The sequence below is a fragment of the Berghia stephanieae genome, chromosome 3 (genome assembly GCF_034508935.2).
Source record: "Berghia stephanieae isolate SIO BIC M18660-M18661 chromosome 3, UCSD_Bste_1.3, whole genome shotgun sequence".
Classification (NCBI taxonomy): Eukaryota; Metazoa; Mollusca; class Gastropoda; order Nudibranchia; family Aeolidiidae; genus Berghia; species Berghia stephanieae.
The window spans coordinates 64,194,725-64,207,675 of NC_088362.1; the positions used below are offsets into that span (position 1 = coordinate 64,194,725).

At 33.3% G+C, this 12,951-nt stretch overlaps 1 protein-coding gene across 6 annotated transcripts in view; it reads right to left on the reverse strand.

The window, feature by feature from the left end:
* Positions 1-12,951, reverse strand: part of LOC144968196 (uncharacterized) — a 45,727-nt gene that overhangs the window by 27,494 nt on the left and 5,282 nt on the right. For 3 of the 6 annotated variants that reach the window (XM_078906298.1, XM_078906303.1, XM_078906300.1), the window contains exons 5-11: positions 11,757-11,848; positions 11,090-11,230; positions 9,668-9,778; positions 6,746-6,814; positions 6,012-6,092; positions 4,662-4,745; positions 2,507-2,536 (exon numbers count right to left, since the gene is read on the reverse strand). In XM_078906298.1, the coding sequence (XP_078762424.1) occupies positions 2,507-2,536; positions 4,662-4,745; positions 6,012-6,092; positions 6,746-6,814; positions 9,668-9,778; positions 11,090-11,230; positions 11,757-11,848 (608 nt within the window). The remainder of the gene's footprint in view (positions 1-2,506; positions 2,537-4,661; positions 4,746-6,011; positions 6,093-6,745; positions 6,815-9,667; positions 9,779-11,089; positions 11,231-11,756; positions 11,849-12,951) is intronic. The other 3 variants (XM_078906301.1, XM_078906304.1, XM_078906302.1) reach the window with 1 other exon arrangement.

The window sequence follows — 12,951 nt, forward strand, 5'->3', positions numbered from 1 at the left end:
AAAGTTGGGGAGAGAAAAAAATACACACAATTGTCTCATCACGTAAAACAAATTGCGAAAACAGTTGTACAAAACAGGTGGAAAATGTGAGAAAAAATTGTGATTTAACAAAAAGCACATGTGATTTCTATCATCAAAAAGACAGTTGTGTTCATTGATTTTTGTGTCAATATCAACGTTGTTTGTTCCTGTTTTACCACACGCTATTAACTACATGAGAGAGAGAGAGAGAGAGAGAGAGAGAGAGAGAGAGAGAGAGAGAGAGAGGGAGAGAGAGAGAGACAGAGAGAGATAAAGAGAGAGATAGAGAGAGAGGCAGAGAAACTGATTGATAAAAGACAAAGATTCCAGATTAAAGAGACATTAAAAAAGAATAAACGACCAATTCAAAGAAAAATCTAAAATGAATTAAATCTTAAAATCTCTGGTTAGAAAAAGTAGTCTCTCTTTTGTTTTTCACCAAAATGTCTCACATTTATCTATCCAGAAATGGGATCGGCGTGTCATGATTTGAACTATATTGGCAATGGGGCAATGGAGCAATAGGGCAATGGAGAAATAGGGCAATAGGGCAATGGGGCAATGGAGCAATAGGGCAACGGGGCTGTATTGTTTTCTTTTTCACATCGCTATAAAATGTCATGACAACTTTTCAAAACTTTTATCTCAAGACAGGAAAATTCGCTCATGAAATGAAACAATTTGGATAGAAGTCAAACTCGAGATGAATGTATTCGGTTTTCAGTTGAAATCGGAATCAATTCATACAAGGAAGAGACCGATTAGATTTGCTTGTAAAATAAAGTTGATTATAAAATCGAATTGCTAGCATATCATAAGTAAGCTACATGAGAACAATTTTCACAATAGTTTTTGTTCAACCATTTCATAAATGCTTTTGTTCAATCATTTCATAAATGGTTTTGTTCAATCATTCTATCTGCAATCAGATTTAAATATTCACATAAGGCCAAAGCAGCTCTAGATAGATGGTGAATTTTCAATCATTTCAACACAAGAGAGAAGGATATTCAAAGGGATAAAGCCATATTAAATGAAACCATGGAAGCCCCTGTTAGATCTTTATTTATAACATTGACATAATGGCAAACAATGGACACGAAAATAACTGAAAGCAAAACCAAAAGAGACAAACATAGACATATTGACATAATGGAGGGAAAAAACAGACAATCTGGAGATTAAAATACAAAGTCTGGCCAGTTAAATAAGACAAATGATAAATGAACAGCTAGACGTCTAAATAATCTTTTTAATATAAACAACCAAATAAACTTGCCAGACAACGAACGATCCTATGAATGTTGAAATGACTTGTGGTGTTTTGAAGGGAAGAGATTTTAACAATAAAAACACAGAGAAAATGTGCAGAAAGAGATTGACGGAGAAATTGATTTTGTATCCTGACACCTTGTGTTATCAAAGTAAACAAAGAAGGAAAGAATCAAATGAAATAATCAATGCAAACTTTAAACAAAATAAAAGACGTCTAAAAGCAAAGATTAAAGCGCAATTTATAATAGAGGCAAGATAATCGCAGCCAAAATTTAATGAACATCAAACATCGATTTCCTTAGTTGAGATATTAATTTCATTTACTAATTGATTAAATAATGAAAAGTATTGAATTGTAAGCTTCAATTTATTAGATGAAGACAGATACTGTGGATGTTTCGGGTTTCCCCCTTATCAATAAAACAGGATGTATGAAACACTAAAGACGAATGAGATATCTCATTCATCTGTAGTGTTTCATACATCCTGTTTTCCTTTGAGCTTCAAGCAGCAACATTTTCGTTATACTGATTAATTATATGTGAATGAAACATACAAAAAAAAAGTCAAAAGACAAAATCAAACAAACGAAATAAAAACTAACAATTAAACAAATAGTAAAAAATGAAAAGTTTGCTTGGCTACGTTGAGTTGAGGTTTTCTACAAATGGAGCATGTGATTTACATGCATATATAGATTTATAGATCTTATCACCACTTTGTTCACTCCTACTGAATGAGACGTTTAGTTGGTGCCATGTACCCTCCATAAGTCTAAGTATGTTCAATGCAAAGTACTCTTATTTCTAAAAGTGGCGAAAACTTTAAGATTGTAGAAATACGGAACAAGGAAGAATAAAGATGGCAGGATTAAAATGTTTGTATTGCATTCATTTTTCACTACCACAAATTTACTCAGTATAAAAGCACATCTCTTTAAAATAAAAAAAAAATAAAAAAACGAAAAAAACAAACAAACATATTTATCAAATATTTTCGTGTTCAAGCTTGTTTTAAGAATAAGAGCAAAATTCTATTAAAAGAAGGAAAATTGTACCAAAAAATTCTAATTCACACGAACACACTGGGAGGGGATGCAGTAAAAAAAAATATTTTATTAATTTTTTTTTAAATACACACACAGCAAATAGAAAAATAAAAAAGTAAAATCAGAAAGGTGATCAAAATGATTAGTCCACTCCAGTCTTACCTGGGTCATACTACTTCCAACACGATTTATCTACAATGGAATTATTGTTTGCAATGGGTCAAAATGAATGCCATTTATCTGTCATAGTCTGAACAAATTTTGGCCAGAAAACTCGTCCTTCAAATATCAATTGATTAAAATGAGCTTCATTTTGTCAAAAGCTCTCAAACCTGAGACTTCAAGAAAGTCTTCATGGAAGTCTCAGGTTTGAGAGTTTTTGAAAGATTTGGGTCATTTTAATCGATCGATATTTGAAGAACAAGTTTTCTGGCCAAAATATATTTACTGTGTCTATTTTTTTTCTTCAGAGTAGGACAGTGCTCGTTACAATGAATGTTAAAAAATGTTTAATCAAAATAATTTTATTTCATTTCTCACTTATTATCAAGTTTTACAATCCACAGCTTCCCCTTAAATTTTTATAAAGTGAATACGGAAAAGAATATTAGACAATATTGAGAAATACTACATATCATCACAGGAAAGACTATGCTACAATATAAATGCCATTAATAATAATAGCTTTACTAAAAAAGTGACATCTACACTTTCAGCTCGAGCCTGTGACAAAAATCAACCTCTAAAGAAAAGATTATGTTTACAAAAAGAATATTTAATGAGAGGTATATGATATTGCATAAAAAAGCGTTTAAGCAATGTATATATAATTTCCTGACCACTACCTTATTCTACTATGAAAGGATAAAAAGTTACAAGAATATCAAAACCGCCACAGTGGTTCATTGGAGGAGCAGTGGAAGATATCGGAGAGGAAAAAGAAAAATGATAGGTTTTTTTTATATACAAAATTTAATAATGCGAGAAAAGCAAGTATATTTTCCTAACGTTAGTCCGTAGCTACTTGTTTTAAGAAAAGCCATACAATACGTATTCGAAAAAATTATGTTAATTAAATAATAGTTTTCAAATCCTCCATATATATAGTAAAAGTCATTTACGAAATGTGACATGAAGGGAAGACAACTGTCTGAACAAATTGTGATTGTTGATTTGAAATCAAGACGTTTACATTCTACTATACATTACTTTTAAACAGACATGTGTCTGGTATAATCCAGTCGTTGATATGAAAAGGCTGATAAAGTATATGTAGTCCCAATAAAAGTTAATGTCTCAATATCATCCATATCCATAAGGCTTATAAAGTATATGTACCCCAACATTAGTTCATGTCTCAATATTATCCATCTCCACAAAGGGAATGATAAAGTATATATGTAGCCCCAACAAAAGTTAATGTCTCAATATTATTCACATCCACAAGGCTGATAAAGTACGCACAATATTCACAACAAATGTTAGTGCCTGAATTTATCCATATCCATTCATTGATACAAAGGCTGACAGAGTATACATTTCCATAAACAAAAGTTAAAATCCTAATCTTATCCAAATCCACATGGGGATCAAAACACATTGTGGACCCTAGGGATCCAAATCACACATGCTGATGCACAGAAGTAAATTGTAGAGTGACCTCGGACCTTTCACAAACGGTATTATGTCAGAAATGGTCGGATACTGAAAAAAGATTTTAACTTTAATGTGACCGGACAGGTGAGATTACAGTCTTTGTCACTTTTAAAGACTATATTTAGTGTGTGTCTTTGTGTGTGTGTGTGTTTATGTGAATTTCTGTTGACGCATTTGTATAACAACAGAATGCATACAGATAATCTTGTATCGAGGTTTTGCATGTGTATTGCATGTGTGTGCACAGGTTTATATACATATATGTAAATACCATGTGTATTGTATGTGTGTATTGTTCATATACCTATCTATATCTGTTTATGTGAATGTATTTTTTTCCACATCATAACCAAAATTGTTCGAGCAATGTTTACCTCACATGAACTGCCATATAATCACGATTATTTTCATCATTACATTTCCTTTATATATATATATATATATATATATATATATATATATTCAACTTTCAGCATCTCTATATCATGTCGACATATCACCATTTTGAGATGGTAGACCACATCTTATATTTGACGTGAATGTCTTTGAATGTTATAGATGTCTCCACATGATAGACCAAGATTTACACAAGAGTTTACGATATACTACAATTACAATGTACTACAACGCATCCATCAACCGTGACTAGTCAAAACCTCACCTTTTCTAAAGACCCTCTCAAAGCAGGCTCCAAGTTCTCAAATTCCATCAGCTTTTCAGACAAGTTCTTGTCAAGGCCGAAATCCTGATAGAGAGTGTAGAATGTAAATATTATGTGATCACTAAAAAAAACAAAAAAACTTGAGCTTTGATATAGTGCAATATCCACTAATCAATCGTGCTCAAAGTGCTTTACAAAGGGTCCATGACCAACAGCACCACATTACATATAGAACAAGACATATTAGGCAATATTACAATGTTTCTGACAGAGACAACGCTGTTTACACCCAGATACTCATTTTACACCTAAGAGTACAGTGAGATAATGTGAGTGAAGAGCTTTTTCCAAGGACTCAACCATGCGCCAAGCGAGGTTTGAACCCAGGAGCTTGCAACCCAAAAGCGAGTGTTCTACCACAAGACCACATAGTCGCACTATCAAATATCAGTTTTTTTAAAAAACAACAAAAGTTGTAAAATTAAGACAGGAGTTTGTTTAAAAATCACCTTGATGTGATCGACTTCTCCATCGGGACTCAGTGATTTCACATCAATTTTAATTTTAAACTGGATAAATAATCTTGTTGACTTGATGTATTCATACACAGACTCAATTTATCACATTTATTGTTTGGCAGATGAAGAGTTTGTACCCAAAACGTCCATCGTTTAAATCCGAAGCCTTTCCATTTTCACCGTCTTGTTTGTATTTTTTACAATTCAACCAGGTTTCAGGCAGCCCCTTATCTCTCTCTCTCTACTTTACTCCAGATTTCAGTCAATATCATTCCTAGGATTTTGTGGAATCAAAAAAAAAAAAGAAAAAAAGAAAACAAAAGCCCTGTAAAAGAATAATTCTAAATACAAGACTTATTTCTTTTTTCCTTTCAATTGTAATATTCATCGAACCAAAAATGAGAAAACGTCATGCTTTATCACTCAAAGTGAACCCAAAGCTGATAGACGCTGTGGCCGTGGGATGTATAAAGTAAAGTATATAAATGAATATAACAAGAAAGAGAAGAAAAAAACAAACATGGAAATTTTGGACTCAAAACCATTCTTCATCTAATAATTATTGGCTGAAAATGGATTTTGAGCCCAAAACATTATATATTCAATGTTTAGTTCTTTACTTGAATCTGTAACCTATATTTTTGTACATTCCTCTCTTATTCTTTATTTCATAAGAGAGCCAATATCTTAAAATTAATTTTGTCTAATATGTGGCCTGTGGTAGAGAAAAAAATGGATTGTCTGAGTTCAGGCAATTGCCTGAGAGTTTAAAGGCCTGTGTTTATCTGAATTATTATTTTTTTTCACATTATGATCAAATTCTCCAACTCACCACTTCCTTGTTGTAGTCATCGCTGTCACTCTCCGACTCTTCCTTGATTCTCACATTCTCATCTGAGTCAGGGTCGGAATCCTGTAATCATCGCATTGGGGTGGAACGAGGGAGTGGGGTGGGGGGTAAAAAATAATAGCATTGTCAAACATCATCTTTCTAGAAAATAACAGAAATGACAACATTCAATACTTTCAAAACCCATTTACAGACATTTACAGTAAATAGGCTACAATTTAGTTATGATTACTGAACAAATCAGCACACGCATAAAAACCAAAAAAAATGTAATTAAAAAATTGAACTTTTACATGGCACAATATCTACTTAACATGATCAAAGCACTTTACAAGAGGTCCTAAGACAACAGCAACATTTAACATGTGGAACGAAACATGACACCTGTAACTGTAGGGTGCTATTATAATTTTTAAAGTGTTGCTGTTGGCTCAGTACCTGTATAAAGCACTTTGATCCCATTTAGTGAATAAATATCATAACTAACTATACCCTAACCCTCAGCTCTTCTTATGTTCTATATTTTATGAGTGAATTGCCTTTTATCCAATGATAGCAACTGGCCTATTGACACCCATCATTAAATATTATGAGGCATCAGTAGAAGAAAACAAATTTTAAAAAAATAAATAAATAAATAAATAAAAACGAAAAACAAAAAAAGAAAAAAAAAATCAAGAAAACAAATTTTCCAAAATGCCAAGAATCCGACTTACCTCATACCCTAAAGCCGCCATGTCGTGCATGTTGAAATCAATGCCTTTATTGCCAGGTCTTTCATTTTCCTGACAGAAGAAAAGCCAAGATGACAGTTTTGCATTTTATGCGGTTTTTTACTTATTTTTAGAACAATGCGGGAGAATTAGAAGTTGGGTCATTCAAAGGTACAATCCTAGCAATGCTATCTTATGATGGATATCTCCTTCACTGTCAATTAGTAATTTTACTTTGTATGTTTGTTTTTTTTTGGTTTTTAAAAATTATATTTGTTTTGTTTTGTCTTTTGTTTGTTTGCTTTTATTTTATTTGTTATTTTTTTTCTGAAAGAGGGAGGGGGGGGGGGGGGGGGGGGGAAATGAGGAGTGAATGGAGGAGGGAAGGGATTTCTGAATAGCGATTGTAGTGTCTATAAACTGGAATTGAAATGTCGAACAATATCAACAGTTGACATCTCCAATCTAATGAAACCATCACAAATAATTTACTTATGTAAAATGTTTTGGAGCAAGCACTGGTGTTAGGAAAAAAATCTGAAAAGGGTGTCGATGAAACAAACAATGGTAGACAAAGGAGAAAGAAAATGACAAGAAAAACATCAGCCTGGACTGGGGATCAAATCTGAGTGGCCAGAGTCTCAGGTTCGATGGATGATCCAAGTTGAGACTCTCAGGTCACAGGCGTTTATTGCTTTCAGTTTAGTTCGCCAGGTAAATCTAGCCAGTCTAGTGATGATGAGTCATAGCTTTACACTGAGAGAGGGAGACAATTTTTTCGCCGTTTTGATCGATTTTCTTCTGAATTTCAAACTAATGTAGTATTGCCGTTATTAAGTGTAGCAAAAAAAAAATTATACTACCAAACAGTTTATTAACAGAGTTTTCATTGATTATTTAATGATTATTATGATGTTGTTAAAAATCAAGAGGGATAACCCATGAAATTGATACATAAATTTAAGTGAATTGAAATTTTTAAGAGAATATTTTAACATGTTCAACACTTAAGATTTTAAAATTAAAGTAATGGAAATGATGTTGAATATCTGTAGAATGTAGACATATAAATTTTATATCAGTAGATTGAGGCGTTTTTGAGATATCAGTTCACCTGTACGTAAAAGTAAGGATTTTGAGTAAGGTAAAACTGAAATCCAATCACAGCATTGTCTTAATAGACATTTTTTAATAAACCAGAAACATAGTCAAATGTGATTCATTTATATTTATCCCAGAATCAACGAATTATAAGAATTCCATTAAAAAATGTTATATAAGGACACTCATTTAAACACAATCAAAACCACTAAGAAAATCTGAAAGAGTTCTTATAATTTTCATAACCTTATTTTTGAGATATCCATGCCCATTACTTTTTTTATGTACTTGACTTGCACCTCTTTTAATTTGTGTGCCATATAGACTGCATATAGCACATCACTGGTGAAAGATTAGGATCATATTCACCTCATTAAGTATTTTTTCCTTGTTCAGAGTTTTCTCATTGAACCAAAGGTATCAATACCTGCATCGCATTTCTTTAAATTATGTATCTACCAGTGAGATACATTTCTCGCAAATTGAAATATTTAAATATGTCAGAATTTCTCATTTATATTTATAGTCAATTGTTGATAACGTCTAGAGTCTTTTAATCCTCTCAGCACGGCTCTGTACTCTTTCGCAACAAATTCGAAATATTTCATTTGTACTGGTGTGATGACCGTCTTCAGTGTGTCTCTCCACGACCCGAACAGAACTTAAATAAGTAAATTTAAGAAATATCTAAAATTTCCGCTTAAATTCAATGAAATCAAATTAAATAAATGTCTCTTATCATCACTATCTAGTTTTATTATGGGGTTTCAAAAATATCATGAAATATTCTCCTCTTTGTTGGTAACAAAAATAATTATTGAGATTCCTTTCCACACTCTCTATTCTTAAATCCCTGAATCTACATAATAAAGTATATATCATATGAAAGATAATTTTATCTACTTTTCTCTGATCCCTCACCCTTGATGGTAAAAAGTGTTGGTTTTATATTTTGAATTTTTAAATATTTCTTAAACTTATAATTTTAATATTTATTTCATAAAAAACTCTGATTATTCAAAAGAGCAAAACACAAACTTATCATTTAATGATGTAAACAAAAATAATTGCGTCTTGTAGAGGAAAAGCTGATCTTTGTATCCATATATGTTTGAAAATTATGAAAAAGATACTGCGTCCACAATAGGCTGAGAAAATTGAGTATTTTGATGAAATTTCTACTACTCTCTGCCTGAGAGAAATTCAAAGCGATGAGATTTACCTGCAGACATAATTTATTGCCAGTGCACCCTGTCTTGACAGGTGTTATCACTGTGGTTGACGGTGGATGTTTACATTACTCGACGGTAGCCAGTGAGGGAAGAAGTAACTAAAATGAAAGTTTGGGCCCTATTTAAACGGCTGTGAGGTTTGACACCAGTCATGGCAGGCTGATGTTCTGGGTTACTTTAGCTTTTATATATGGTAATATTCACTAAACATGCTCAAAGCGCTTTACAAGGGCTCCCTAGCCATTAGGAACACTCAACATGTAGGACAAGGCATGATGCCTGTTAGGCAATATTACAATTTTTTTACCAGACGGAGACAGCGCTGTTAATGGCCAAGTACTCATTTTACACCTGAGTGCAGTGCAAGAATGTGTGTAAAGAGCCTTTTTCCAAGGACTCAACTATTCACCACTGTGGACTCGAATCCAAGAACTTCCAATCCGAAGGCGTATGTCATACCACTAGACCACATAGCCTCACAACTCCAAGAGATGATATTTTTCTTCTAGGTTTCTCTCCGCCTGACAATGTTTCCTCCACAACTTGTTTTGATTTCAAGTGATGAATACATTCATTACTCAGACAGACTCACATCTTCTTCATCGTAATCCACGGAATAAACCGGAAGGCTGACACTACTCGTCATATTCAGGCTTTTGTTGGATTTCAAGGAACCTGTTGTGGTGTTCATACTTCCACGCATCTGATTGGACAGTCAAATAATGCACAATACATCAGTAAAAATGTCATCACATGTTGTATACAAGATTTTAAAATTATTTATTTGTGAAAAACAGAAAGTTGGAAACTTACATTTGATTCATGATTTTGTGACACAGGAGAGATAAAAAGTCAGCACAGAATATATAGACTATTAAATCATAACTCTACTCAGGTTTGAAGGAGTACCTGACTATAGGCAGTGATGGATATTGTAAGAGGTAGTACAAAAAATATGCCTAACAGGTGACTGGTTCTGAATGAAATGAAAATATGTTTCCCTATGACCTCCTGAATGAATAAATGAAATATTGGGCAATACAACCTCACGTATCTCATCAATGGCTCATCGTTTCTTCAAACTTATTATTTTATTTTTGTACATAAACACGACTCTCATACACATGAACATAGAAAATATATGGTGAACAAGAAGTGTGATATGGGACAGAAGTTGATGTGTATCAGATTCCAGCAAAAAATGAAGCTCACGATAAATAAACCACATAGGCTATGACTATGACACGTGTATATGTGACTTATTTTTCAGGGAAGATAAAAAGCAAGGCAAGAAAAGAATTCTTTTTAAAAAAAGAGAGAAAAAAGTGGAGGGGAAGAGGGACAAAAGATACACCAAGAAGTTTTCAAAATTTGTAGAACTTTGACCCTGAAATGGCTCCGATTTTTTTCACTTCACAAACAATTTTTTTTTCATGTCTATAAAGCAGAAACAAACCTCCTAGTGATAATATTATCTTTGATTTAAAAAAATGTAAAATAAAATGTTTAATGTCCAGAAACAGACAAAATCATCCTTGTAATAATAATAATTAATGGCACGTTTTAAAATAACATAATAGCACTTGTAATATCATTTATTTAAAAGGGGGAGGTGGGGGGGGGGGTCTCCATAAAGTAATCCTTCAGAGCCATTCAGCCCATGGAGCCGGAGTTTATCCCAGTATCTATAGTGTGAAATGGACAATAGCAGTTGCTTGCTAACCTTTGGATAGGACGCTAGTCTATCGCAAAGTACTTTCCACCAGATCTAACAGATCCAGCTACCCTGTCACTGCTGGGTGGACAGGGGGGTCCGAAAAAAATCTTGGCTGCAGCCGGGATCAATTGAGATCCCTTTGATTGTGAAGCGAGTGCTTTACAAACTGAGTTCCGGGGGGGGGGGGGGGGGGGGGGGGGGGTTCCATAAAACAGACCATAAATAAGTACACATTATCTAGGAAAACAATGTGCCCCTAAAACTGACACAATCCTCCCCAAAGCCATTTCATCTCACCTGCTGTGATAGATTTGTAGACCCTTTCAAACCGGATGCTGAATTGTCAATAGATTTGATACTTCCCATCGGTGTCATGCCTCCCTTGTGCATGGAGGGCGTGCCCAAACTTGGCTCTGCTTTCAAACTTAGAGGATTCAACTGGGAATTTAAAAAGTAGTAAGCATAGAAAAGTAATGAAAAACTGAGAAATTCAATCTTAATAATCAGTCTCTATGTGAAAAATGTGTTTTAATTGATTTTATATGAACCTTCATTTTTAAAAATAATAATAATAATAATAATAATAATAATAATAATAATAATAATAATAATAATAATAATAATAATAATATAATAATTAATAATATAATATATAATAATACTTATACTACCACTACTACTACTACTACTACTACTATACTACTACTACTACTACTACTACTACTACTACTACTACTACTACTACTACTACTACTACTACTACTACTACTACTACTACTACTACTACTACCACTTCTACTAATAATAAAACTAATAATCCAACCACTGACCAGTTTTAACAGCTTGACTTTTGTGACAAGATAAGACACACCTTACAGCTGGGCAACCAAGCCACAAAACAAAATTAGATTAATCAAAACCCGATGACCATACTAGGACATCATAGAAAACTTCTTATCATTACTTTTTGTCCGGGTGCCTTCATTAGAGGTCCAAGTTCTTCCGCTGCATTGTTGCCTTTTTTCTTTTTGCCGCCTTGTGATTTCTTCTTGTTTCCTGACAAAAATTGAAGTTTAAATCTCAGTTGTAGAGACAAAATCAAAAAGAATGGGCATGATCTATATTACACTTCCATGTGCTCAAGGTCATTGGTCACAATGGAATATGTGCTCAAAGTGACCCACATAGTGAAAAGTGCTCACCGTTTTTGAAATATCTAACATCACGATTGGTCATTTTGTTCAGCTTGACACATGGGTATGTTTACAATTTTCATAAACAAAGCAGCGTGTTTACATTTCTGAAGAAATATCCAATCGTTGTACAGCAGTTTATCATGTGATTGGTGACTTGGTTGGACGAAATCATGAATATAGATCGCTCCCATTGACACTAAAATTCTTAATTTGTTAATTAATAGCAATATGGTATATTACTAACATATATCTAATGAAGACAGGAACTCTCTTGCTTTATTAATTAAAACAAAACAAAAAACAAACAAAACTTGAGCTTAAATGTAGAGCAATATCCACAAAATGTGCTCAAAGCACTTTACAAAGGGTCTCAAGCCAACAGCATCACTTAATATGTAAGACAAGACATGACACATGTGCGGCGCTATTACATTATTTTTTTCTGATAGCTACCGGCCAGGTACTCATCTTACACCTGAGTGTGGTGAGAGAAAATGAGTAAAGAGCCCTTCAAAGTACTCAACTTTGTGCAAGGCTCGAACCAAGGACCAATCAGTCTGAAGACAAGTGTCCTGCTTTTTGAAGGAGAACAAAATACCAAACATAGAACGTTTTGGGCTCAAAACCCTTCTTCAGCCAACAAATAGAAAAGATGTAACAAATATTCCTCTTCCATCTATCTACATTTCAAGTAATGTATTTATGTTTTTATTGTTTTTGTAATTGGCTGAAGAAGGGTGTTGAGCCTGAAACGTTCCGTGTTTGGTATTTTGTTCCTTTTTGAAGCTGTTATATTTTTGTACACAACTTTTTACAGTCCACATCTTCTAGCAACTTAGCATCACTTAGACATGACGTGTTGTCCTCCTACCCAGGTGAAAATGATTAAACAAATAAGTAAAAATGGAGGAAAATTGCTCCATGAAATGGTGAAAATGTTTGTGGCAAACAATATAATCAAAA